At 30.5% G+C, this 26,393-nt stretch overlaps 4 protein-coding genes across 4 annotated transcripts; 1 reads left to right on the forward strand and 3 right to left on the reverse strand.

Annotated features, from left to right (window-relative positions):
* The first annotated feature begins 1,504 nt into the window (after positions 1 to 1,504).
* LOC145753554 (uncharacterized) lies at positions 1,505 to 4,107 on the forward strand. Its single transcript, XM_082569959.1, has 2 exons — positions 1,505 to 2,999; positions 3,424 to 4,107. The coding sequence occupies exons 1-2, from the start codon at positions 1,505 to 1,507 to the stop codon at positions 3,783 to 3,785; spliced, it is 1,857 nt and encodes a 618-aa protein (XP_082426085.1). The 3' UTR covers positions 3,786 to 4,107.
* LOC145753282 (DNA-directed RNA polymerase II subunit RPB2) lies at positions 3,893 to 15,099 on the reverse strand. The gene is made up of 24 exons (XM_082569693.1): positions 14,925 to 15,099; positions 14,513 to 14,588; positions 14,246 to 14,396; positions 13,627 to 13,724; positions 13,159 to 13,393; positions 12,551 to 12,709; positions 12,087 to 12,251; positions 11,752 to 11,948; positions 11,338 to 11,521; positions 10,908 to 11,030; positions 10,308 to 10,451; positions 9,878 to 10,017; positions 9,334 to 9,454; positions 9,089 to 9,231; positions 8,485 to 8,683; positions 7,697 to 7,962; positions 7,154 to 7,302; positions 6,893 to 7,041; positions 6,618 to 6,755; positions 6,456 to 6,557; positions 6,152 to 6,271; positions 5,620 to 5,780; positions 4,856 to 5,060; positions 3,893 to 4,793 (listed from the first exon to the last, which is right to left on the reverse strand). Exons 1-24 carry the CDS (start codon positions 14,938 to 14,940, stop codon positions 4,713 to 4,715), a joined length of 3,522 nt encoding a protein of 1,173 aa, XP_082425819.1. The 5' UTR covers positions 14,941 to 15,099; the 3' UTR covers positions 3,893 to 4,712.
* Positions 15,100 to 15,556: 457 nt separating this feature from the next.
* Positions 15,557 to 17,537, reverse strand: LOC145752921 (protein LKAAEAR1-like). The gene is made up of 4 exons (XM_082569289.1): positions 17,328 to 17,537; positions 16,751 to 16,909; positions 16,401 to 16,507; positions 15,557 to 15,854 (listed from the first exon to the last, which is right to left on the reverse strand). The coding sequence occupies exons 1-4, from the start codon at positions 17,411 to 17,413 to the stop codon at positions 15,715 to 15,717; spliced, it is 492 nt and encodes a 163-aa protein (XP_082425415.1). The 5' UTR covers positions 17,414 to 17,537; the 3' UTR covers positions 15,557 to 15,714.
* Positions 17,538 to 18,186: 649 nt separating this feature from the next.
* On the reverse strand, positions 18,187 to 26,181 carry LOC145752161 (proton channel OTOP2-like). The gene is made up of 12 exons (XM_082568385.1): positions 26,027 to 26,181; positions 25,213 to 25,414; positions 24,719 to 24,875; positions 23,914 to 24,118; positions 22,457 to 22,749; positions 21,816 to 21,851; positions 21,424 to 21,627; positions 20,889 to 21,028; positions 20,462 to 20,716; positions 19,930 to 19,979; positions 19,639 to 19,792; positions 18,187 to 19,176 (listed from the first exon to the last, which is right to left on the reverse strand). The coding sequence occupies exons 1-12, from the start codon at positions 26,155 to 26,157 to the stop codon at positions 18,679 to 18,681; spliced, it is 2,325 nt and encodes a 774-aa protein (XP_082424511.1). The 5' UTR covers positions 26,158 to 26,181; the 3' UTR covers positions 18,187 to 18,678.
* Between the last annotated feature and the right edge of the window lie 212 nt (positions 26,182 to 26,393).

A 26,393-nucleotide genomic window follows, 5' to 3' on the forward strand; every position in this document is an offset into this window, starting at 1 on the left:
GCCAGTTTAAGACACACCCAATTATATTTAAATTTATTTGATTAATTATTTATTTTATTAATTAAAATTTAAGGTAAAATTCTAAATTAAAATTTGATTGATATTCAACTATTATTTTATTAAAATATAAACTTTTTTGATTTAGATTATTCGAATCGATGACGCAACATTAGAAATTGATGACGTAACAAAATAGACACCTGCCCTGTGGCTAAATAATGGTGACTCGATTTCCTGCCTAGCCAAACTAATTAGTGTTTTAGGAAGCTAGGTCTTAAAATTATAAGATCAATGCCGCTTTAATTTGAGTGAAATTACAGAGTGCGACTGATTTTTTTGTACCTGTGTTTATGTAATTAATAAAATGTGTTTTTTTTAAGTTGTACGTCTGTGTTTTTTTAAAAAAAGGACAAAAAAATAAAATATTCTCTTATATTTGGTAATATCTTTAATATTTTTTGCATTTCATAATATACAATTAGCAATCAATAACTTACTTTTTATATATTGCCTATTTTTTATAAGCGTTATAAATTTATTTTCTTGAAATGAAATATAATAAATATTATCTTAGAAATGCAATAATGATTTTTTTTTTATTTTATTACCAAACTTATTTAAAATATATTTGTATAAGCTGGTCAAATACAGCTGCGAAAGCCTATTTAAAAGAATATTGTTTTTTATATTTTAAAACACTTCCAATTTGTTAAAACTAATAAAAATTAAAAACATAAATTTAAAATTAAACGTAATACAAACTACATAAATACTTAATTTAACAAAACTACGCTAATTTTAAACTTTAATTCTTGTTATGTTTTGAGGATAAATAAAATATTATTCCAAAAAAAGCGAAACCCTGTTTTATTTTTTTACTTTCTTTGTAGTAAAAATGCGGATAAAGTAAAATAAAATGGCGGCTAAATTTATATTTTTTACTGTCTGACAGTGAATCTTATTTAAAATTATCTATAGCAACAGCTATAATAAAGATATTTTAGTTTTTTAATAAATAGAAAAACCCAAAAAAATTTGAATGTTGTTAAATTGCCAGTGTTTCCAATTTGGAAACGTAAAACAAAAACTATAAACTTTAGCAAAAACTCACCCTGATTTTAGCTTCTATTTTTATTTAAAATAACCAAAGCTTATTTTGAAAATCTATTGCTTTTTATCAGTTATAAACCTCATCTTTAATAGACAAAATTGCTAAAAACTGTCAGCAGTACAAAAGCGACGGTATTTTTGTTAGCGCTTATTCAAGCGAATCCTAAAATATGTCAATTTTATTTAATATAACCAATATTATATTAACTTAAAACTTAAATTATTTTACCACTGTGTTATTAATTATTATTGGTTTTAAAATTTAAAAAGTGTCTGACACTAAAAATATAAATTTTTTGTTTATTAGTTTGTAGATGGGGATTTCCCAAATTTTGCGACTTTAAATTTGTTAATTTGGTCAAATTTAACTAAACAATTAAAAACAAGTTTGGAAATGGGATTTTTGAAGTTAGAAGCTAACTTTGCAGTTAGGAACTCATCAGTGCATTACCTTAATAAGCCTAAACGTGCAAAACATTGCAGGAGTTTTGAAAGACGGTTTACAACAGACGAACAATTTAATCCAGTCGACTTTAAACAAAAAAATAATGACGAAAAATTATCGGGAAAAAGAAACAAGATTGTTGATTTAAAGATAGATAAATCAAATCTCAGCCTTGAGAATGATTTTTCACTAAAGCCATTAAAAGAAGAAATAAAATGTGAATGTACTTACAGAAAAAACTATTGTCCAAGCCATTGCAAATACAACATTAACAACAACTTAGATAAAGTTCCTTCAACTTTCCTTTCGAAATATAAACAAGATGGGATTAAGTGTAAATATTTATGCGAAAGACCTCATCGTTCACATTTAACTCACGCTCATTTACGAACTTATAAAACCCGGCATTCTTTAAACAAAAACACATGTCATAATGGTCATAATAAACACACGCCTCAGGAGAGAATTAAACTTGTGGCCCTTGACTTGAAGCGAAAATCAGAATTATGGAACCAGAAACGAAATACCGTTGCTGAAACGAAAGTAAATGATGAAAAAACTGATTTAAATGTTGAAAAAAATAATTCAAATTCGTTTAAAAACATGACACATCACCAGCTTATGCCAGAAAGACTTTGTAATTCTGATTTAATTCCGAAGTTAAATCAGCAAACGGCTTTTTTGTATAGAGAACAATGTCACATGTTTTTCTGTCGGAAATATCTTACTTTTGAGCTGCATAGAATTTTTACTACAAACACCAGAAGAAAAAGACAATTAGGATGCATAGACAACACAGTAATATTGCCCAAAACTATTAAACTATCAGTTTATAACTTCTGCAACGAAAACTTAACTTCTAATAAAATCATGTGTGATGAAAATTGGACTATTTTTACAGAAGAAAAAGAGGAACCACCTCCTAAAAATGGTTTAATAAATGGTGCCGCTAAAAGTCCTAAAACGAAATGCCAAAATAACAAAATTACCAACAAAAATGGTATCGCTAACCAAATAACAAACAAGTTGAATAAAAATAAACAAAAAGATAATAAAGACCAGGAAAGTATACAAAATGGTCAAACAAACGGAGATATGTCAATAAGTCGAACCTCGTCTCGATTAAAAAGAAAACGTGATTGTGGAATATTAGGCCCGTATGATGCTGACTATGTTGTGGAACTACCATTTTACAAAAAACATAAAACATCGAAATTACTCAACTCTATCGAATGCGAAAAATACTCGAAAAAATATGAGAGAAAATTCAAAAAGTCGAACTTGTATAAAATAAATGAACTCCAATATAAATATACCGATATAATGTTTGAAACAACTACACAATCTAAAGATGCAGCAAAGTCTAAAACTGTTTGTGATGATTTTGTAAATTGTGAATTTTTTACATCTTTTAAAACTGAAGAAATGTCACATTTATTAACAGGTATAAATTTTTACAACTCTTTTAATTGTATATATGAAGGTTTTCAATACTTTTTTGGTTAAATTTAGCAAATAAAATAACAATTTAACCGGCAGCATGGTGTAGTGGTAAGAGCACTTGCTACACCACACATAAGGTCGTGGGTTCAATCCCCAATGCTCTCATGCTGTAGCACCCTTGAGTGAGGCGCTTTAAACAGTTTTAAGTTTTGCTGAGCCAGCACTTAATTATCAGGCAATTATAATCTTTAATACCTTATACTGTTAAAGGCAACTCGAGACTGGGTCAGAGTAACCGATGTTACTCTATGTTTAAGTTATGCATTCGACTTTCCCACATCGAGGATAAAAATATATATATATATATATATACAAAAAAATTTATTTAAAAACCTTACATTACTATGTAACTTTTTTTACAACAGATAAAATATGCTCCTTCTGTGGATTATCATTTAAAAACCTATCCGAAAATGAACGTCAAAATCATATAGACCGACATAACAACAAATCACCATGGCCAGAATTTCAAGTTAATATATCGGAGCTACAGAACAGACCAAAAAAGAAAAAGGAGAAACCGAAACCGCCGCCACCTATTATAATACCACAAGTGATACCTAAACCTGCACCTATCACAACTCCTTCATTAAAATCACAAATTACTGCTAAACTTTTGTCAAAATACAACCCAAGTAATTTTAAACACTTGTTTCAACAGAATAGATTTGGTTTTAAAGGTATGAGGGACAGGCCAACAGCAAGAAAATCAATTGTAAGATATTAGTATTAAAACTAAGTGTATGTGATAGTTAATTATATTTATAAATTTGTTGCAAAATTTTATGAAAGTCAAATATATATCAATAACAAATTTTAAACTTTAGTTATTTTATTTCTACATCTGCCAATAATATTAACTTAAAACTTTTATATTAGCATAAACTAATTCAAATTAAATGGTTTCTTATCAATAGTTTTAACCACAATTTAACAATATAAACATTTCTTGAATTTAATTCAAAAGCTGTAACTTACACCCAATATAAACATTCTGAATAAAAATATCAAAATATACTTTCAGAAAATAATTTTTTTTACATACATCACCTGCATAAATATATTTGCCAGTTATCAAAATTATCAACTCTACCTCTATGTATTTTTATTCTTATTTTTAGTAGAGCAACCGAAATTTTAATCATGGATTTCTTATTTAGTTTTATAGAAAATATATATTGTGCCTTTTTAAAATGTAGTGTAAAACAATCTATTGCCGTTATTAGTTTTTTTCTAAAATTCCAATTTCTTCATTTTTCATAATATTGTTTATGTTTTTTAATAAAAGTTAGATTTATCATTTTTTTTTTCAAAACTTGATATTTGTGTTATACTTTTCGTTAAAAATATAACCAATAACTTCAAGAGCTTTACCTTTCTTTTAGCCAAATTTTACATTTACCGTCAGCGTGGTGTAGTGGTAAGATCACTTGCTACACCATACATGAGGTCGTGGGTTCAAACCTCACTGATCTCAAGCTGTAGCGCCCTTGAGTAAGGCGCTATAAACGGTATGAACTCCTGCTGAGCCAGCACTTAATCAGCAGCATAATTATCGGGCAATTGTATTAACCAAACTAAAACATGTCTCAAAGTCTTAAAAAAGTGAATTTATTGGCAGCAGAAGTATTTACAAATATCATGATTCTAACATTTAGTTGACCATCATTCTCGGGGCAATTGACATTGACATTAGTTCTTGGAACAATAGCTTGCAAGCATATGGAAGTCTTACCTGGATATTAAAGGCAAATATAGTTTATGTTTCATCAAAATTTTAACCAATATTTTTCTTACCTGTGAAATATGTGTTTTATTCTTACACCCTCTACACTCAAACGTATGAGATCTAAGATTTGCGATCGCAATCAAACCACAGAGGTTACAAACATGGACTCTGTACGGGTCAGATGCCTCAAATAATCGTTCTCGGAGGAATTGGGCAGCTCCGTGAGCTATCTGGCAATCTCTTTCCATCTCACCGAATCTTAAACCTCCATCCCTATTAGAAATAAAAAAAATAATGTTAAGGGTTTTAACGCAAATAAAAATTTTTTACAAGTTTTGGTAAATAATATTTTTATTAAGCAATCCTGTTAGAAAAAAGATATTAAGAGGAATTATTTTTTCGTCTTTACGCAATTTTATTATTTTTTTACAATGTTTTATATTTTTTTATTAAATTTAAGCACTTTTGCGTAAAATTTTACTAGTATTTATTATTTAAGAAGGCAAAAAACAATTTACAACTAAGAAACAAGACCTCTAATTAATATGTCAATATTCAGACAGTATCACTAAGTCAAAATTATGCAAAACTGACTAGTACAACTTAAGTCTGGGTCACTGTTTAAAAAGTAATTTTATAACTTAAGAAGTCAGTTCTACAGTGGACCATCGGTAAAATATGGTCTAAAGCTGACATTTTACGCAGCAATTTCGTCACTGACCCTCCGCATTTTTTGCAGACCGAACTTTCTGGCCAAAGCTTCTCACGGCCGAAGCTTCTGGCAACCTTTCTACATAGACATTAAACTAAAAATAACAAAGTATATTCTTACCTGGATCTTCCTTCCATAGGTTGTCTGTTAAGTATTTGAACAGGACCTCGAGCTCTAGAATGAATTTTATCGTCCACCATGTGTTTGAGTCTCTGGTAGTAAGTTGGTCCGAAGAATATCTGAGTGTTCATTTTTCTTCCAGTGTGTCCATTATACAAAACCTAAATGTGATGGAATTAAGGTGTTTACATATACAGAGTCCTTATATTAAAATATACAAGTCGATCCTATAAAACTTAATTGTTGTAATATGGTCGCAACTCTCAACTAATATTAGCCTGTGATGATTTACCCATGCACCACAAACGGGAGTTTTATTTATTTTGTAGGCCTATAAATTGAACAAACATATATATTTCGTCCACCAAGCCTCATTATATATAGATATAGATGTGAGGGAGTTGGAAAAATAACATTTAAAGATAAACAAAAAAGGCTATATCATAAACTAACAAAAGATATAAGTATCAAAGTCAAAAAATAAATTTTACAGCTTATGTAAGAGACTTAAATATAATGATATTATCTATACCTCATTGCCACGTTGTTGGTATCCATAATCATGAAGAAGATTTGAAATTTTCTGAACGTTGACTGTGTCATTAAACGGGGTGGCGTCTCCAATCTCACCCTTGTTTGAAGAAACTTTACCCTAAAAATTTTGAATTTTTTTGAAATGTTTATGTTTAACAGAATTAGGGATCACTTGTACTTTACGGTTCTCGGGAAAATTAGGACCTTAAAGTTTGAGAGAAAATTACCTAGGACTATAAAGTATGAGAGTTTTTTCTGAAAAATGTAAAGTAGAAGTAATCTGAATTTAGTTTCAAACTAACCTGTAAGCATTCAATTAAATGCCCGATAGTCATACGGGATGGAATAGCATGAGGATTGACGATAATATCGGGTTGTACACCTTCACATGTGAACGGCATGTCCTAAAAAATATTAAAATTTTTATAAAATTTTCCAAAAAGGACTCCATTAATTTTTTTTACCTCTGCTCTGTATGTGATTCCACACGTTCCTTTCTGTCCATGCCTACTTGCAAATTTGTCCCCGATTTGTGGAATTCTGACAGATCTAACTCTTATTTTGGTAAATTTGTACCCATCTTGGTTTATACTTACCATAACCTGGGTTAAAAAACATGAATAAAATTTTTTGAAGGGGGCAATTTTTTTTTTTGGAAAGGGGAAGAATTTTTTTTGGGAGGGGGGGTGAAGAAAATTTTTGGGGGGGGGATAAAATTTAAAAAATTTTTTTTTTTAACCTGGTCCACAATTCCAGTTTCACTTGTCCTCAAGAAAGTAGAGACATCCCTTTTCTGAAATCTCTTCGTGGCTCCCTCCAAGTCATCTTCTGTGTCTGGGAGCATCACTGTCTTCCCAATCACAACATCATCCCCAGATACTCGGATCCCTAAAGAAGAAGAGCAGCAAAAAAAGAAGAAAAATTAAAAAATGACTAAAATTAACAAAAAATGCAAAAATTAGTCCAAATTTATTTTAAAAATGTTTAAAATTGTCCTTACCTGGTGATACTAATCCATCATCGTCGAGTTTATCATAAATAGCATGCCTCATTCCCTGACAAGTTGACCGCTCCGGCCTCTCAAACGTTTCTTCCTGATCGTAAGCACTTTTGTTCTCTGCGTCTTTGTAGGACCGGTAAAACACTGACCTGTAAAAATTGTTCAAAATTTAAGTAAGTTTTACACAGATATTTATCACATTAAATTAAAAAAAATCTTTTTAAATTCTTTTCCGTGAATGTTTTAATTCCTGAATTAATTTTAAAAAGTCTGATTTCTTCACTGTAATCGTTTAGCACAAAACCAATAAGCGGGTTAATTCACAGACAATATCACCTAGTTAATAAAATCTTTATATAATGGAGCTAAGTAGATGATTATGTATGTCCAATTTATAAGCATACAAAATAAAAAAACTGCCATTTGTGGTGTTTGGGTAAATTATCACAGGAAAATATTAGTTGAGAGTTGCGTCCATATTATGACAATTAAAATTTTGTCTGTAGGTAAACGAAAACAAAAGTAAAATTAAATCATTCTTACCTGAACAAACCACGGTCAATAGAACTCTTGTTAATAATAATCGAATCCTCCTGGTTATATCCAGTATAAGTAGCAATGGCTACAATCACGTTAATACCAGCAGGCAACTCCCGAAATCTTAAATATTCCATGGATCTGGTGGTTACAAGTGGTTTTTGTGGGTAGTATAGTACATGAGCTAAGGTGTCCATTCTAACATGGAAGTTTGTGATGTAAACTCCCATTGCTTGCTTGCCCATAGCGCTCTGGTATGTGTTACGGGGAGACTAAAAAAATAAATATTATATTGTATTTAAATTATTTTTGATGTAAGAAGGTTGATTTGGCGACCTAAACATAGAGTAACATCAGTTACCCTGACCCAGTCTCAAGTTGCTTTTGTTAGTTTGGGTTATTATAAATTATTAATGCTCAAAAATTAAGCTGCTGATTAAGTGCTGGCTCAGCAGAAGTTTATACTGTTTATAGCACCTTACTCAGGGGTGCTAGAGCATGAGAGCAGTGAATATCGAACACAAGACCTTTTGTAGTAAGTTGATATCTGCAGTTTAATATTTTGTTGAGGTAATGCTGTTTATTTTAATTCCGTTTTAGATTTGACAGCATTACATACCATTAAAACCTTACTAAAGGTGAGATGCTATAACATGGAAGCAATGGGTATCAAACCCAGGACCTAAAGTTAACTACACTGTCATTCATCAAACAAAAAATTTTGTACAATCTATAAAACTCATATTTTCAAGTAAAAATAAAATCAAAATATCACAAATATTTTACCAAATTACCTGATTATGATCGGGAAATGGAATAATAGAAGCACAAACTCCCAATATCATAGCAGGGTGGATCTCACAATGGCTGTAAGTTGAACAATATTGTTCACCCTTGTCTTGTAAGTCTTCAGGAAACATTGCCAGCATAATTGTTTCTTCTTCTAAAGGGTCGATGTATTCTACAACACCACTTGCCACCAAGTCTTGCCAACTGAAAAAAAGGTTGACATAAATTAACACCACTTTTTTACGAATCCTACTAATTACCAAACAGGACACATTGACTTTTTATACAGATTTACTGTCATTTAATTCAAAAATCAACTACCGACAATGGGACAGTTTTCATAAACCCCTACCCTAACCTTTTTCTGGGAAATACCCGTAGTTATCCTAAATACCAAAAAGTCCATGTGGTTTTTGCATTTTGTTATTTGTCCTATGTGGTAAATGTATTGTCATGTATGGCCTGTGCGGTAATTACTAAAACCATTTTTAACAGCAAAGCCATAACTAAATGGCTTCGAATTATCAGACAATATAACTATATCAACAACATTTGAAAAACTTGTAAAACTTGAGACTAGGTTGGCTGAATGTAAATTAATTTTTTCACCTGTAACTATTGTATTCTTCCTTAAGTGAATCAATATGTTTTCTCTTCAACAACAGTTTTTGGTCCTCCACAATAAGAAGAGGTCGACAGATCCTTCCCGCATCCGTGTAAATCCTGATCTCTCTCTCCCGGATGTCTCGAACCTAGAAGAAAATGGAAAAAAAAAATTTTTTTTTTAAATTTAAAATTTTTTAAAAATAAAAAAAACTAAAATTTTTCTTTATTTATTTAATTAAAAGTTTTACCATGGAAACTTCAGATACAATGATATCCATCTGTCTTCTTAGTTTTCTTAAAGTGTTCATCAGTTGTTCTGGATCTCTATGTATGCCAACCCAACATCCATTTACAAATATCTTGGTAGCACTAAAAAGATTAAAAATTAGTAAAAGGTTTGAAATACATCACATTTTTAACCACTCCTGTTTTTACCAATACACTAAAAACCATTGTGCTAAATGTACCTATTTTTGAGAACTTAAATTTTGAAAACAGAATTTTATAAAAATATTTTTAAAAATTGGAAGACAATACCCAGGGATGGTTTGCGGTAAATAGGGGTAAAGTTTTGAAGTAGATCACATTATAAACTAACCCAGTGCATATACCAGAAATTAAAATACATTTTTCAGAGAAAAAATGTCTCATTTTTGATAAAATATCATTTTCAGGTATATTTTTTTTGATCAAATGACTTTTTTTTTTTTCAGCAATATGTTAGTATTCCATATAAAACATTACATTTTAACCCCAAAAATCCCCTAAAAAAGTCCTATAAAGTAAACCCACTTAGCGATGGCTGAAGGAGATATTTCTTCCAAGTTTTCCATAGACCATTCCTCAAGAAACTCAAGGATAGGACTGGGTTGGGATCCAACTGAAATGTAAGCCATTAATGCCAGGTTCTTCACCAATCCTACAGCATGACCCTGTATAAATATACAAGAAAATTAAATACTAGAAACAATATAAATAAAATAAATATTTTTTCAAATTTTACAATCCAAAAAAAAGTTGAAAGTTTACTGCATTTACTGGTATAATTGAATTAAGGTACCAGGTCGGGGTAACGGATGTTACTCTACATTTAGGTCAAAAATCAACCTTCCCATATCGAGGATAAATAAATACAGAGTTTTTTTAACCAAATAAGGGGATAAAAAAGTCTGGGTCAGGGTGATCACCCCTTAATTTTTGGGGTAAATTGAAAACAGTTCACCTCAGGAGTCTCAGCAGGACAAATCATCCCCCACAAAGAATTATGCAACTGCCGAGGTTTCGCCAACTTTCCATCTCTGCCGATCGGTGAATTAAGTCGACGAAGATGGGATAATGTTGATGCATATGTTAGTCTATTCAACACCTACAAAAAACAGTATCAAAGATTTAAGTAATTATATATGTAAAAAGGGCTGTGTGTGAAAAAGGCCTACTTTATGAGGCCCAAACATAGGTTAACATTTGTTTTCCTAAAACTAGTCTACAGTCTTATGATATCGTTTGCTGCTTTACTAATATTGGCCTGGTATATTGTCCAATGATTGATTTGCAGATTTGTATTTTTCAAGTGAAAGGGTTAGGTACAAGTAACATCTTATTCAAGAAAACTTTAGCATGGAAGCAGTGGGAATCAAACTCAAAACTTAAACCCAATACATTTATCTTTCCAAGCCATTTACTTTTTTTAAACTAATATCTTTCTAAACCATGTTTTTTTTATATATAATACACAACCATTGACTTGGCAGCTATTGTAAAAACCTTACTTAAGGACACTAGAATTTGGAAGCAGTGGAAATTAAACCCAAAACCTACTAACCTGGGACACTCCAGCACGAGCTTGATGAGCTTTTTTTTGATCTCCCCAATTTCCAGTAGCAAGTGAATATTTTAAACCGTCCGTTATAATTCGAGTTTTGATCGCTAACTCCAGGTTGAAATCCTAAATCAGTCAAAGTTTAGAAATTACGTTGACTACATAAATTGCAATTCAAATTGAACTTTAAATATTAATTCTTGCTAAAATCCTAATTAAAACTACCATAAAAAGAAATCAACCAAACACACATATATATATATATATATGTCCAATTTATAGTTATACAAAATAAATAAAACTGCTGTTTGTGGTGTGCGGGTGAATTATCGCTTAATATTAGTTGAAAATTATTTGAGACAACCATATTATGACAATTAAAATCATGATCATAAGTAGTTATCAATAACAATATAAAAAGTTCTAAATTTACTTTTCCACGATCGATAAACTTCTGGGCATACAATCTAACTTCCTTCATCAAATTTCTGAATAATCCTCGGAACAGGAAAGCGAGTAACGGACCGGCTAAATCTAATCTCTTGTTTCCATAGTGATCTCGATCGTCTAATTCTCGTCGACCCAGTGCTGCCGATAAAAGTCGGTGGACCATGTAACTACCAAATAATTTTAATTTAATTGATGTCTATGGAAGTTTTAATTCCCTTTTCCCCCTAAAAGAACTAGCCCCCCCAAAACCACCCCCTGGAAGAAATATCTACACCCGAAAATCTAGTGCCTTAAAAACTCCCCTTTTTTAAACAATTAACCCCTAAAATAATTACAACTTAAAATATTACTCTGAAATAAAAATTTTTACCCTTAAAAAAATCAAATTTTTACTTACCCCAAGAAATAGGCTTTTTTAGTCTCACAGAAGTCGCTTATGCCCACATGAGGCAGCATTTCTTTTTGAAGAATCTCACGAGCATACTTTATCCTCTTTTCTTTTGTAACCCCAGGTTTTGCACCTCTTGACCCAATAAAATTGAGGGCAACGTTTTGTTCTTGAATGACAAATGCTTCATCTAAAGATGGCTTGACCTAAATTTGTGGAAAAAAAATATTTATTACATTTTTGGATCACTTGTACTTTTTGGATCACGGAAAAACTTAGGGCTGTAAAGTACAAGAGAGATTTAGCAAGGACTGTAAAGCACAAGAGAGATGTTAATTTCTTACCATTTCCATCATCTCAGGGTCATCAAAATCATAAATAATATGTTCTAAAATATCACGATCCGATACAAAACCAAGAGCTCTAAACACGATGATTATCGGAATTTCTTGACGAATGTAAGGCACGATTGCTGTAATTCTTTGCCCAATGGCACTCTTCTTTACACCCTGTTAAATAATCACAGTCAAATATTAAAAATATTTTGTGGGTTTAATCCCCACTGATCTCATGCTGTAGCGCCCTTGAGTAAGGCGCTATAAAGGGTACGAACTCCTGCTAAGCCAGCACTTAATCAGCAGCATAATTACTGGGCAATTATAATCTATAATATTCCAAACTGCCACAGGCAACTCGAGACTGGGTCAGAGTAACTTGTTACTCTATGTTTAAGTCGCACATTCGACTTTCCCACATCGAGGATAAAGATATATACAAAAAAAATAATAATAATAAAATATATGTTTACCTGCCCCCCTCTTGCTAGCATATTAACCCACATTGAGCTAGTAGGTCTGCTACTGTTCTCCAAACAGCTTCGAATCTCGCTTGTGAATGCATATTTTGAATCCTTTTTCTTGAAAACATAGACTGTGTTGGCTGCCATTTTTTCTTGAGCAATTAGAACCTAAAGAAAAACATATTTTTTTAAAGTTTTTATATGTGCCATTAACAGTAACAAAAAAATAATAAAACAAACAAAAAATTTAGATGGTAACAAACAAATTAAAAAAACAATTTTATGTTTTTTTTAACATGACATAGCTATTATATTTTTACACATGGTTTTTAACATGACATAGTTATAACATTTTTACACATGGTTTTTAACATGACATAGTTATTACATTTTTACACATGGTTTTTAATATAACCTATCTATTACATTTTTACACATGGTTTTAACATGACAAAGTTATTACATTTTTACACATGGTTTTTAACATGACATAGTTATTACATTTTTACACATGGTTTTTAAAAGGACATAGTTATTACATTTTTACACATGGTTTTATAGTATATCATAACATGATCACCTAAATAAAAAAAAAGTCTTTCAAATAATAAAATTACCTTTTCTGATCCATTTATGATGAAATAACCCCCGGGGTCAAGTGGGCATTCATTCAACTCAGTTAAATCACGATCAGTAAGTCCACTAAGAAGACAATATGTCGATCTTAACATGATTGGTATTTTTCCGATAAATGTTTTTTGATGTTGGGTTTCGATAGGAGCTTGTTCAGCTTTTACAACAGTTTTTGTGATATCAACATACAGAGGGGCGGAGTATGTGAGATTTCGTAACCTGAAAAAAAAAAACTTTAAATTGTGGTGCCTAATATTTTTAAACTTATTTTACTGAAATTTCTAAAAAAATTTTGTATATATAATTTTTTGGATTTTTTAAAAGAGTTTTAAATATATATATAAACACTAAAATCGAAAAATTTCTAAACAAATTATTAACAATTCTTTTAAAATAATCTTTTTCTGTATTAGTTTGTCAAAAAAAAATAAATTAAAACACCAACCACTAACCTGGCTTCATTAGGCATCATAGGACTGGGAGCTCCATCTTTTTCCCAATGTGTTGGTTTTGATAAATAAATTTGCTCAAATTTTAACAAGTATCTTGTCTGTAAAAAAAAAATAACAACACCAAAAATTAAAAAAAATATCTATATATAGTTAAGGTAATAATTTAAATAATCTAATAGAAAAATCTAATAATAATGCTACAAAAGTTGTTACATTTCTTTTATATTTAACCGGCAGCAGGGTGTAGTGGTAAGAACACTTGCTACACCACCATGAGGTCGTGGGTTTAATCCCCACTGCTCTTATACTGCAGCGCCTTTGAGTAAAGCGCTATAAATAGTATGAAAGCCAGCACTTAATCAGCAGCATAATTACCGGGCAATTATAATCTATAATATCCCAAACTGCTAATATCAACTCGAGACTGGGTGGGAGTAACAATTGTTACTCTATGTTTTAGTCGCGCATTCGACTTTCCCACATCGAGAATAAAGATATATATATATATATATACAAAAAAAAAATTCACATTAAAAGTTACATGTTAAAAAAACTTTTGAAACCTCTGATTAAATTTTAAATTTTTTTATAACTTTTAATTATTTTAAGTTTAACTTACAGGAACTGAAACTTCAGTGGCAGTATGTTGAGCTTCTGCTTGCAACTCGATTACTGGAGCATCCTCCACAATTCTTTGTACAGACATTTGGATGAATTCATCAAATGAATCCAACTGTTGTCGTACAAGTCCTTTCTCATCAAAATATGAACTAAAAAAAAAAAAATTTTTAAATCTTTGAAATTATTAACAGTGAATAAAGTGAGTATATTTTAAAAGTCTGAATACTATAGAGATAACAATATTTATTTAAAACATAAAATAAACCTGATGACAATCCAGCAAGCCTCCTGCCATAATTCCGGAGAAATTTCTTCATCGTCTTCAGCTTGCAATCCTAGTGCTGAAAATATATTAAATTAATTAATTGTTTTTTTTAATTCTATATTAACGTCCCGTTGCATTGCAATCTTACTTGCATAACACAAACTTACAAAGCCTAAAGTCTAGGGGCATTTACCATTGTGGCTTTTTAAGATAACTATCTTAGTCTTAAGTTCTTTAGTTCGATTCCAACTGCTTCCATGTAAAGGTTATTTTTTCATTACTTTATTTTTTTTCTTAAATAAATGGGCATACTTACTTTAACAACAAAAACCAAAGGTGTTATGATGCAGCCTTAATATTAAACTTTACCCAAAAAAAGTTAAATCACAACATTTATTTAAATTAAACTTACTATCTTCGCCATACATGTTTTGTTATTTTTTCCGCAAATTTCTTCACTTTGTTACTTGATTTTCTGTATTCTAAATTCTTATTAACACATAAAATTGGTTTCTTATATGTTTAATAATTAAAATACCCCCTTAGCATTGCAAATAGCATTAAACAACAGTTTTTAATCGTGTTAACGTTTAACAAAATATAAACAGCTTCGAAACGTGCAAAAAAATTTTAAGTTTATTTTATTTCTGCGGGTGGTAACATACTTTAATTATTTCGACCACACAAAAATACACAATTCTTATTTTTTTAAAGTTTGTCCTCGCCGAGAGAGCAGCCACATAAAACTGTCAAAACATGCTATTTTTTAAAAATAAATCTCGAATTTAAATAACTACATCAAGAAATGACATAATTTAATGGTCAGAAAACACATTACATGAGGTTTATTGTTCGATCCCTACTACTATCCTGCTGTAGGACCCTTAAGTAAGGTGCTATAAACGGTATGACTCCTGCTAAGCCAGCATCTTATTTATGGAGCAATTATAATCAAAAAAACAATTATAACCAAGTGTAACTTAAGACTGGGTCAGGGTAATAAATGTTAATTTAAAACCTTATTATTTAGTAACTACATTTTTAGTACATATTTTATTATCAGCAACTATAACATTATATTTTATTTTAAATAACTACATTAGTAAATAAAAGATACAGTACACATTAGCAAATGGAACAATATAGATTATAAAAACTATTTATTTGATAAAAACATTACAAAGGTTTAAAATCAGAAATATTTAATCAAGTTTTCGATTAATTGTTAAGCCAAGATCATCTTCAAGGATGGATTCTATGCGAGATCGTTCAGATTTATCAAGTTGGTCTCCAGGATTGTAATTATCAATATAAGGAGGGACCAATGCCTCGAACCTTAATGCTAGAATAAAACAACATTAGAATTAAACTTGGAAATATATAAAAAATAACATTTTGACCAGCAGTTTGGTGTAGTGGTTGGAACACTAATATTTACTACATAAGGCTTGATCCTGCCTAAAACCGGCAACTTGGTGTAGTGGTAAGAACACTTGTTACACCACACATGAGGTCCTGGGTTCAATCCCCACTGATCTCATGCTGTAGCGCCCTCAAGTAAGGCGATAAAAACGATATGAACTTCTGCTGAGCCACCATTTGATTAGCAGCAAAGTTATCGGACAATTATAATTATAATATCTTTTCACAGGCAACTCAAGATTGGGTCGAAGTAACTTATGTTACTCTATGTTTAAGTCGCGCATTCAACCTTCCCACATCAAGGATAAAGATACAAAAAAAAATAAGGTAGCATCCTATAGTAAGGTGGTATAAACAACAAAAAATATATTTTTTTACTATTTTAAATTGACTATAAACAGTTAAATTTTTTTTTTATGTTAAGTAGGAAGCACTGTTGGGTGTTTAGGAAAAATATAATACTTACCTTTAAGGGAGGTTGGCTGGCAAGCAATTAAATGTTTAATTTCATGACCCTTCATTGCCTGGTATTGTAACCTCATAACTCGAATACGATTACGGGCTTCAGCAGCTCTGCAAAACAATTAAAAGTTAACTATTTTTATTCTATGCAAAGGGTCATAAGGAGTGCTATATATACATATAAAAATATGTCAAATTTATAGACCTACAAAATATAAAATTGCCATTTTTGGTGCATGGGTAATTTATCGCAGGCAAATATTAGTTAAGAGTTGTAACTATATTATAACAGTTAAAATATCGCCGTAGGACAGGCTATTGACTAGTAGTAATTATAATAAAATAATTATATACTTTAATTGTCCAATTAGGTTTCTGTGTTTTTCTTTATCATCAGTTGAATATTGGACAGGAATATTTTTTCTAAGTTGGGCTTTATTTTCCTTTACCCTTTTTAACGTTAGGTCAACTTTTTCTTGAATTTCTTTTGGAGTTTCTTCATATGCCATATGTCTTAAAAATAAGATTTTAATTTTTTTTTTGTATATATCTTTATCCTCGATGTGGGAAAGTCGAATGCGCAACCAAAACATAAAGTAACAACTGTTACTCCGACCCAGTTTCGAGTTGCCTTTGGCAGTTTGAGATATTATATAGATTATAATTGCCCAATAATTAGGCTGCTGATTAAGTGCTGGCTCAGCAGGAGTTTATACCGTTTATATTGCTTTACTCAAGGGCGCTACAGCATGAAAGCAGTAGGAATTGAATCCATAGCCTCATGTAGTGTAGGAAGTGTTCTGACCACTACACCACGCTGCCATTTTAACATTGTATATATGTAACCCTTTTTAACATGCAATGTCTAGTATATGGCTATACAAAAATAGCATTTAAATTTAAATTAATGTATTTTTGAATTTATTTTTACCTTGCTTTTTGTTGTTGAGACATTTTCTTAATTTGGGCCGGAGTTTTTTTACTCCAATTTTTAGGTTTCACATCTTCTTTTCCCATATTGTTGATCGTTTTTGTAAACTGATTAATTATTATAAAATCTCAAAATTGATAACGTGATAAATATTATTAAATAGTAAGGCATCTTTAGTCCTATAAAAACACTAATAAAATTGTTTATTTTTTTTCGAAGATAAAGAAATTGGTAAGAACAATTGCTACCCCACACATGGGGTCTTGGGTTCAATCCCCACTGACCTCATGCTGTAGCGCTCTTGAGTAAGGCGCTATAAATGGTACGAACTCCTGCTGAGGCAGCACTTAATCAGCAGCATAATTATCAGGCAATTATAATCAATAATATCCCAAACTGTCACAGGCAACTCGAGACTGGGTCGGAGTAACTGATGTTGCTCTATGTTTAGGTCGAGCATTCGACTTTTCCACATCGAGGATAAAGATATATACAAAAAAAAAACGTCAAAACTGTTTAGTTTATCCTAGTTTCTTACCGACTTCTACCGGTTATAACTGTACAAAAAATAAGTGATCTTATTATTATATTTAAAGATAACTAGACCAATTATTATATAGTTAAATAAAATTTTAAAACAATTTAAAAAAACGTCTAAGAAATCCTTTATCTTACTATACAATAAGCAGTAGTAGCTTAGCAATAACAAAAAAAATGACGTAATCAGAGTTTCCAAAAAAAACGTAAACCTATAAAAAGATACTTCGTATATACAAGATTATATAATTTTTATCCATTCCTACTTAATTGATAAAAACATTTTCTACCTATTATTAGATGCCTAAATCAAATCATGTGATAAAGTTTGGCACAATATATTTTTATTAGCAAAATTTATAGTTAAAATGCATTTATAAAGGCACATTAGTTAAATCAAGCTATTAAACATCGTTATACAAATTTAAAATTATTACAATTAATAAATGAAACAATAAAAATAAGAAACTTTAAGTAGTAGGTTAATAACACTATATACACTCATAGGTAATATTATTCATTCACCGAACGATTTTTTAATAATTAAAATAAAATTAAAATTAATTTTTCAGAAATTTAAATTTTGATGTCAACAAAAAAATAAAAATACACAATTCTGTTGCAAACGATACTTAAATTCACAATACACCAAAAAAGAGACAATTATATGATAAGGCAATACCACAAAATCAAAAGTATCCAAAACTGGCAAGGGCAAAGACTAGGTTGGGGTAACAAGTGTTACTCTATGGTAAGGCCTTAAACTCGGCCAAAACTCATATACAATATAAGTAAATACAAAAAATACCAATTCTCAAGCGTAAGACCATATTTCAAAGAAGCAAGCTGCCAAATGCATTCTCAAGAAAATAGCAAGAGGGGCTGTAACGAAAGTAAGTGTAGACCAAGCCGTATGACCGAAGTATTCGTATTGATAGGTATACACAGAAAACGCTGTTCCATCTAACGACAAAAACACCCATAAGCAAGCATTAGAAATCATTAAGAATATAAGAATATCACGGAGTAGAATACGGGGCCTATCTGGGTGTGCCAACTTGGTGATCATACTTTTAGCGTTTAATTTGTTCGGGTGATGTGGGTGCATCAACATTGGTGAGAAAACCCGCTCTGGGAGGCCATCTTGTATCGAGATAGATTGTAAGATTTCGTCGTCACGTCGGTTAGGGGTGTAGATTACTGAATCGGGGGTGACTAAAAGTTTGGCGGACTCCTGGCGCATTAGTTGCACTCTTTTTGGGTCGTATGATCCACTCATTGGGGTGTGTATGTCAAAGTTAAATACTTTTTGCTAAAAAAAGAAAATTGTTAACAATATCCCAAAATAAAAAATGCAACTGAAGACTGGGTTGGCCCGGTAGTGTGGTATACTGGTCATAGCATCGAACTACAAGCCGAAAGATTTTGGGTTCAAGCCGCACAAATGCCACACTATCCGCCCTTAAGCCCGGCGTTTACGGATAGCTAAACACAAATCACAACAGCACACTTTTGCCCAATATAAATTTAAAAATCTAACATTTTCGGGTGAAAAAAGGGCCGAGTTGAATAAATTATGGGCAGAAAGACTGGCTTTCCGCTTCAAAACAGAATAAACAAAAAAAAATTGGGCAATTTTAAAAGGTTAGTATGAATTTAAATAGTGTATCTATAATAAGGCTAAGTTTATTAAATAACAGATTGTCGTTCCTTTATATCGATAATAAAACATCTAAAAATTCTTTAAACTTGATTTAAAAAATAAAATAATTACGTCGAGAGATCGAGGAGTTCCGTTGCTTGAATCCGGGATCGGAAGACACGTTATCGGTTGCCCGGACAACGTCTTAGCGGTCACTGGGGTCATCACTAGGTCCTTGTTGTCGTGACCTGATGGAGTTAAGGTCAGCACGCCTACGTCATGATGACTAAAAAAAAATAATTAAAATTGAAAATAATAGTTACAAAAATATTTTATTTACATCCTTATTATATAAGTTGTAAAAATAAAAGTCGCAGAAAAGTGACATAGAAATCACATAATAATACAATTTAAAGTACTTACACTTCGTCGACAAGTGGTTCCCTTCCTAGACCATAGACGATAAACAAAACCTAAACAAAAATTTTAATTAAATCAGCTTTATAAAAAAGTTTCCGTCTACGATTTTATTGTAAATTTTATTCACTTTTTTAATGAAAACAGAGCGGACTTTATAGTATTATAATTATAGAATAACTTTCACATCTTTTTTAATATACCCGCAGCGTGGTGTAGTGGTTAGAACACTTGCTACACTACACATGAGGTCGTGAGTTTAATCCCCACTGCTCTCATGCTGTAGCGCCCTTGAGTAAGGCGCTATAAACGGTATGTACTCCCGCTGAGCCAGCACTGAATCAGCAGTATAATTATCAGGCAATTATAATCTATAATATCCAAAGTGTCAAAGGCAACTCGAGACTGGGTCGGGGTAGCTGATGTTACTCTATTTTTAAGTCGCGCATTCGACTTTACCACATACCACATGTTTAAGTCGCGCATTCGACCTTACCACATCGAGGATAAAGATATAAAAAATAAAAAAAAAACTTACCTGTATAATATTAACCAATATATCAGTAATAGGATACAGCAACGACAATGCCCAACTAGAAGCTTTAGTACTTGGATGCCCGGCAGTCATAGCTAATATAGAGAACAACCCTAATAACAGAGGACCAATTAAACAAATAACTAGAAGAACAACATCCAAGTTTAAAGACGATTCGATTTTTTCCCGGTGTAGGTTGTTATGGAAAACGTAAAAACCAAATATGCAGCCGATGATGCAGGATAAATTGAAAACAATCTAAAAAAAGATTTAAAAATTTAAAGAAAATGAAAATAAAAGAATTTTGTTTAAAATTATATAAAAATATAAAAGTTTTATACAATACTACATAAATTCAAGACAAAAATCTAGAAGAATTTAATCTGAAAAAATCTAGAAAAAAAAGAAAAATCTAGAAGAAATTTTTTACCAAAAATAGGTCGTACATCTCCAAATAATCAGACTCAGACATATAATCTTGCTCGCTAGGTGGCAGGTTGGAGTCAAGAGTGCCAAGGACAACCAATATAATAACTGTGACAATTAAAACACAGGCTCCCAAAGTGGTTCCTACAAAAAAATCAAAGCAAAAATTAAATTTAAAACTTGTATTAATAAACCAGATTGGGTTATCAGATAGTCAATAAGATTTTTTAGCTTTTGTTCGACGACTTGGTGTAGTGTTTAAAATACTAGGCATCATTTATGGGGTCATAAGTTCGATTTAAGTTCGTTTATGTCATAGTGTGCTAATGTAAATTTTAAAGGTGCATTTATCGACAAGGGCTATTCAATAAAAGAAAGGGCAAAAATAAGGGCAAAAATAGGGGCATAAGTAAAGGGCAAAAAAAAGGGCAGAAATAGTAAAAAGTTATGCTATGTTTAGCCCGCGAAGTCTACCCTTCATTTTTAACGTTTATAGGCCTTGTCATATCTAGAATACATTAAAATTAATAAATAAACACCTGTATATGATTTGTAAAACTTGTAGCTTGGCTTGACAACTCGTTGGTGCAGTTTTGGTTGTCTGCCAACATTCGTCCACATTATATATAACAAACAACTTGCTACTAGGCAGAACTCAACCAAAAATGGAAACAGAAATTCCTCTGCATGCTCGATCACGTGACAGAACTCACTATTACATGTACAATTGCCGACCTCGTGACCTAATACGCCATAAAAAGAAAAATTAATTAAAATTTTTTTTTATTTAAAAAAAAAAAAAAACATTTTTTTTAAATATGCGTTAAGTATAAAACGTAAAACTTTAAAGCTTTTTGAGAACAGTTAAATAACTTTTGTTTGTTATTTAATTTTAATAATATTTACTAAAAAAAAATGTTTTTTTATTTACCATGTGTTGCTTGTGTTTCCTCCATACCAGCGACCTCTAAAAAATGTCAAAATAAAGTTTTAAGCTTTTTTAATTCTCAAAATTGTTGTTGTCGTCTATCACTAAACTTTATTGTCATATTTTCATGAAAACCCAAATGTTTATTACCCCGAGGCAGAGATTACACATTTCAGCAGGAAATCAATTATTACGTTAAAAACGTTTTCTGATAAACAGAGACTTTTAAACTCAGGTGTCTACGATTTCATGTTTAAATCAATTATAATTTGTGTTTTGAAAGTTTTGATTCAAATTTTATGGTTTTCTTAATATGGGAAGACTGATTTCACAGACTAAACCTTAAAAAAATATTTATTATTTTGCCCAATGTCAAGTTGCTTTTGCTGGTTGGTTATATTGTTCACCTGCTGATATTGTCTGTTTAGTAATTTGTTGTTTTTGGTCTTAGAAAATTAAGATTTAACTAGTGCCTGATCAAAAGGTGCTACGATATGGTAGCAGTGGGAATCAAACTTAAAATATCAAGCGCTATAAAGTGTCTTTGTAGAAATAAAATTATAAAGCTCATGTCCTTATTTATAATGCCAAAAACCGCGCAAAATAGTAATAATTTAACATAGAAACTATAAACATAAACGTACTTGTGTTTAGATTGTTGTTGTGAATATACTCCTTCACGATATCATACGAAGAATTACAACTTTCGTGCAACTGATTCACGAACGAATTAAACGCTGCCCAATTGAACTGGCCAGGAGCAGGGGTTGTGTGTGATCTGAGATGGTGTGCCACGGCCTCAGTGGCAGCTTCCTCTGGCCCACCTTCCGAGCCCATGTCTTGGTTTTTCTCGACAAAAATAGCGTTAGCTGTCTCGTCTGAAATGACACCGATCCATACAGATAGGTTGGTGGCTATTATGTGGATGATACCGAACCTGTGTGAAAATAAAATTAAGTTTTAAAATCTGGTTTATAAATTTTCGCAAATTAACATTCAATTAAAAGCAAAAAAAACAAAAAAATTGATTGTTTTAACAAGTTTATATTCTACATAATAGTATTTTTAATAACCCCAACCCAGTCTTTTGTTAGTTTTAGAAACGATTCGACCCAAAATATTGCTTATACAACAATTTTAAAAATATTTAACATAACAGACAGGCCCAAACGCATAACTAATTCGCTCAAAATGCTTGTGCAAATATAAAAGCATGCTAGTTTCATAATCTTACCGATTAGATATGGCTGAGGTAACTACATAAATACTTTGCAAAAAATTATTAAAATATTTACAATTTGAAAGTAAAAATTTACCGCGTGCAATAGGTACTTAAAAGATAGACAAACAAGTTTTGTAATATCTTAATCTTGCAAAGACAACTTAAGACTAGGTCGTGGTATTAGTGGTTTTGTTTTTAAGCTGTCGGTTTATAGAGTTTGCTTGAATTGGTGTTTTTACATTAAAAATAAAACTAAATTAATAACAATTTGTATTTGAAATTGTAATATTAATATCTTATTAGTCTTATATAGAAAAAAAACAAATCTAAAATCGACTTATTAACAAAAATTAATTTATTAAACGCTTATAAAAGTTTTTTCACATAATTATCTGTTTTTGCTTTTTTTTAAAAAAATATTATTTTTCAAAAAAATTGCAGTTTGTTAATTAACCACAAAAACAGATAAATTAAAACTAAAACGTAGAAAAAATTTACAGTTTTTTTATCGCATTTTGACCTAAATTTTATCTTGCTGGCGTAACAAAGATTAATTAATGACGAATAGAGGTTAATTTTGAATTCCGGAATCCGATAAATTTTGACGTTAATTTAAAAGTATTTTGAATTACTGTCACCAGTTTGTTAAATTTAAAGATAAAAACTGTTTTGTAGCAAAAAGTGCAAAAAAACAAAAACAACCCCAAAAAAATTAAAAAAAAAAGAAAAGTGTTTACTAAGATTTAAAAAAAAGTGTTTACTAAGATTTTTCCTAATGTTTTTCTAGTTAGTGTACACATTTTTTTCACTCAAACAATATTTAATAAATAATTTAAAACCTATTTAATGAAATTAATTATTTAAAAACTATGAACAAACCTTGAAAAATGTCGAAACTCCTGCAGATGTACTTTTGAGTACATGAATATAAAACTGACTTGCAAGATTATAAACACACTGTAGACTATCGGCATAGCGATGTAGATATCTCGGTCCTTACAATCAGGATTGTTTATCTGAAGGTAGGCGATCGTCTCCAATCCTTCTTTTATGATTATACCAAGACCAAAAACCGCCAAGACGGCTAAAAAAACAAATAAAAAAATATGATTTTTTGATAAATAGAATATTGTTCGAAATTGTTTGACAATTTTTAATACATAAAAACAAAAATAACTTTATTTTTTAATACGTAACAACAAAAATAATTTTAGGGTAAGATTAACCTTTTACACTTAAAATAAAGGACTAACTTAAGCAAAAAAGCTATCCAACATTTAAAAGTAACTCATGTTTTGATTTTGTGTTACAATTTTTAAATTTGTTATTGTCGTTGTAAGAAGGCCAACTTTACAGGTTTTATTACCCCAACTTAGCCTTAAATTGTCGTGTCAGTTTGATATATATTACTGACCTAAGAATATTGTGTAATAGTTAATCTGCTTATTGTTTTTAAGTCGGCAAAAAAGACATTTTTTGCTTCTGCCCGAGGGTGCTACAGCGTCGAACCCAGGACGTTTGCAACAATGTCTTTTGTGTTGACCACTTCATTTGCTTCTGATTAAAGGTGCTACAGCGTAAAAGCAGTAGGGATCAAACCAAGGACGTTTTTCTTTGACGCTAAGTGCTGTGACCACTTTGCCATGGCGTTAATTTTAACCAAGTCAATCAAATTTAAACTTACATTTAAGCCATCTGTTTGATGCATGAAAACTTTTAATAAAATCTTTTCCGCCCGAGCCTCCAAATCTTTTCATAGATCGAATCTTTAGCGCGCATAACCAGATAATAGAAATCATATACAACACTATAAGATAAGCGTCTACAACGCCAGTAAAAATCTAAAAAAAAATTAACTTTAAAATATAAAAATTTAATTTTTAAAAACGCGCAAATCTATGTAGGCAAATAAATTACTTAGTTTTAAAGTAGATTTAATTAGTAATTTGCAATTGTAGAATACACAAACTTTTGTAATTTAATTAAGGGTTTAGCAAAAACAGGCTAGGTAGATTCAAAAAATATGTTGTTTAAAAAACACAATAATTCAATAGTTATAGTTATGTAATAAAATCAACTTGAAAATGTAAAAAAAAGTTTGTCAAAATGTGTTTAAAAATTATACAAAAAAAATACATAAAAATCATGAAATTTAAAAAAAAATAACAAATTTCTTACATCTGGGGTTATAAACTGCGATGCCTTAATGACCATGGTTAACAGAATCACCATTAAACCATATAATACAGATAAGAAGAACGATAGGCCGTCGAGTAAACCCATTTCGTCGATTTCATGGATTAGGCGAGGATCTTGGTCAACTTTTTCTGGATTTTCTAAGCTTAAGTTACTCACTGGATCGGGTTGTACTTCTATTTTGCTAAAAATAAATTTAAAATAGTAAAATACGTAAATTTAAGATGTCGAAAAGATATATCAATACATACAATGCAACTATAGCTAAAAAAATATAAAAATTCTATTAAATTTTGTCCTAACTGTAAGTGCATTTTTTAGAAATAAAAAGCTGTTAAAATATAAGTCTATACTACATAATGATATAGCACTACTGACTTTTTTAACAAAATGTTGCCAAAAAAATAACAGTTTTTATATTTTTTTGCATTTTGTAAAAATATAATGACACAGGTAATTGATAATAAGGTGTTATAATGCAATTAATTATCCATATCCAAGACAATAGATCGAACTAATTGACGAAACGCAATGACAAATTTTAGTTGGTTGATTATTAATTTAATGGGGTCGTCGTTACCGTGTGAAAAAATAAATATTTTGAAAATTTGTGAGACGATAAGTTGACATTTTAACAAAAATATAGGTAAGGTTGAATTAGGTTTGCTCCATATTTAGATTTTTAAAAAGAAAAAGGCAAAATTTAACATAACAAATTTTTTAAAAATTAAAAAGAATATTTTAGACAAAAAAATCTTAAAATTTTAAATTTTTTAACAATGTTAATTTTACTTACTCTTCAGCTGTCACAGAATTCTTATCACCATCATCCAACTTCTTTTCCTCAGTGACGTCACTGAAGGATGTGACGTCAGAAGTTGGGTTGACTTCGGCTGCCACAACATTATTATTTTCGTTCGACTCCATTTTTTTTAAAAAGCAATATTTAAAAAATCTAAAAAATATTGAAAATCACAAGAAAAAAAAAATTTAATATTTTATTAATTTTAAATTATTTGCTTAAAAACTTAAAATTATTTTTAATAACTAGTCGATAGCGCTCTACAGTCGATGGCACTATTTCGTAGGCCTATAAATAAGACATACATATAAATGACGTCCACTAAACACCATTATATATAGATTTACTAAGTTCACAACTT

This window comes from Corella eumyota, chromosome 5, assembly GCF_963082875.1.
Source record: "Corella eumyota chromosome 5, kaCorEumy4.1, whole genome shotgun sequence".
Taxonomy (NCBI): Eukaryota; Metazoa; Chordata; class Ascidiacea; order Phlebobranchia; family Corellidae; genus Corella; species Corella eumyota.

Coding starts and splice junctions, on each gene's coding strand:
- LOC145753282 (XM_082569693.1), bottom strand. Junction 11,522..11,751: donor AAAAAAGCCTATTTCTTGGG/GTAAGTAAAAAT, acceptor ATTATTTGGTAG/TTACATGGTCCACCGACTTT. Junction 7,963..8,484: donor CATTTCCCGATCATAATCAG/GTAATTTGGTAA, acceptor TTATTTTTTTAG/TCTCCCCGTAACACATACCA.
- LOC145753554 (XM_082569959.1), top strand. CDS start 1,505: ATGGGATTTTTGAAGTTAGAAGCTAACTTTGCAGTTAGGAACTCATCA. Junction 3,000..3,423: donor AATGTCACATTTATTAACAG/GTATAAATTTTT, acceptor TTTTTACAACAG/ATAAAATATGCTCCTTCTGT.
- LOC145752921 (XM_082569289.1), bottom strand. CDS start 17,413: ATGGGAAAAGAAGATGTGAAACCTAAAAATTGGAGTAAAAAAACTCCG. Junction 16,910..17,327: donor TCTCAACAACAAAAAGCAAG/GTAAAAATAAAT, acceptor CTTATTTTTAAG/ACATATGGCATATGAAGAAA. Junction 15,855..16,400: donor CCAGCCAACCTCCCTTAAAG/GTAAGTATTATA, acceptor GTTTTATTCTAG/CATTAAGGTTCGAGGCATTG.
- LOC145752161 (XM_082568385.1), bottom strand. CDS start 26,157: ATGGAGTCGAACGAAAATAATAATGTTGTGGCAGCCGAAGTCAACCCA. Junction 20,717..20,888: donor AGATGTACGACCTATTTTTG/GTAAAAAATTTC, acceptor ATCTTTTTTTAG/ATTGTTTTCAATTTATCCTG. Junction 19,177..19,638: donor GAACTCCTCGATCTCTCGAC/GTAATTATTTTA, acceptor TTCTTTTTTTAG/CAAAAAGTATTTAACTTTGA.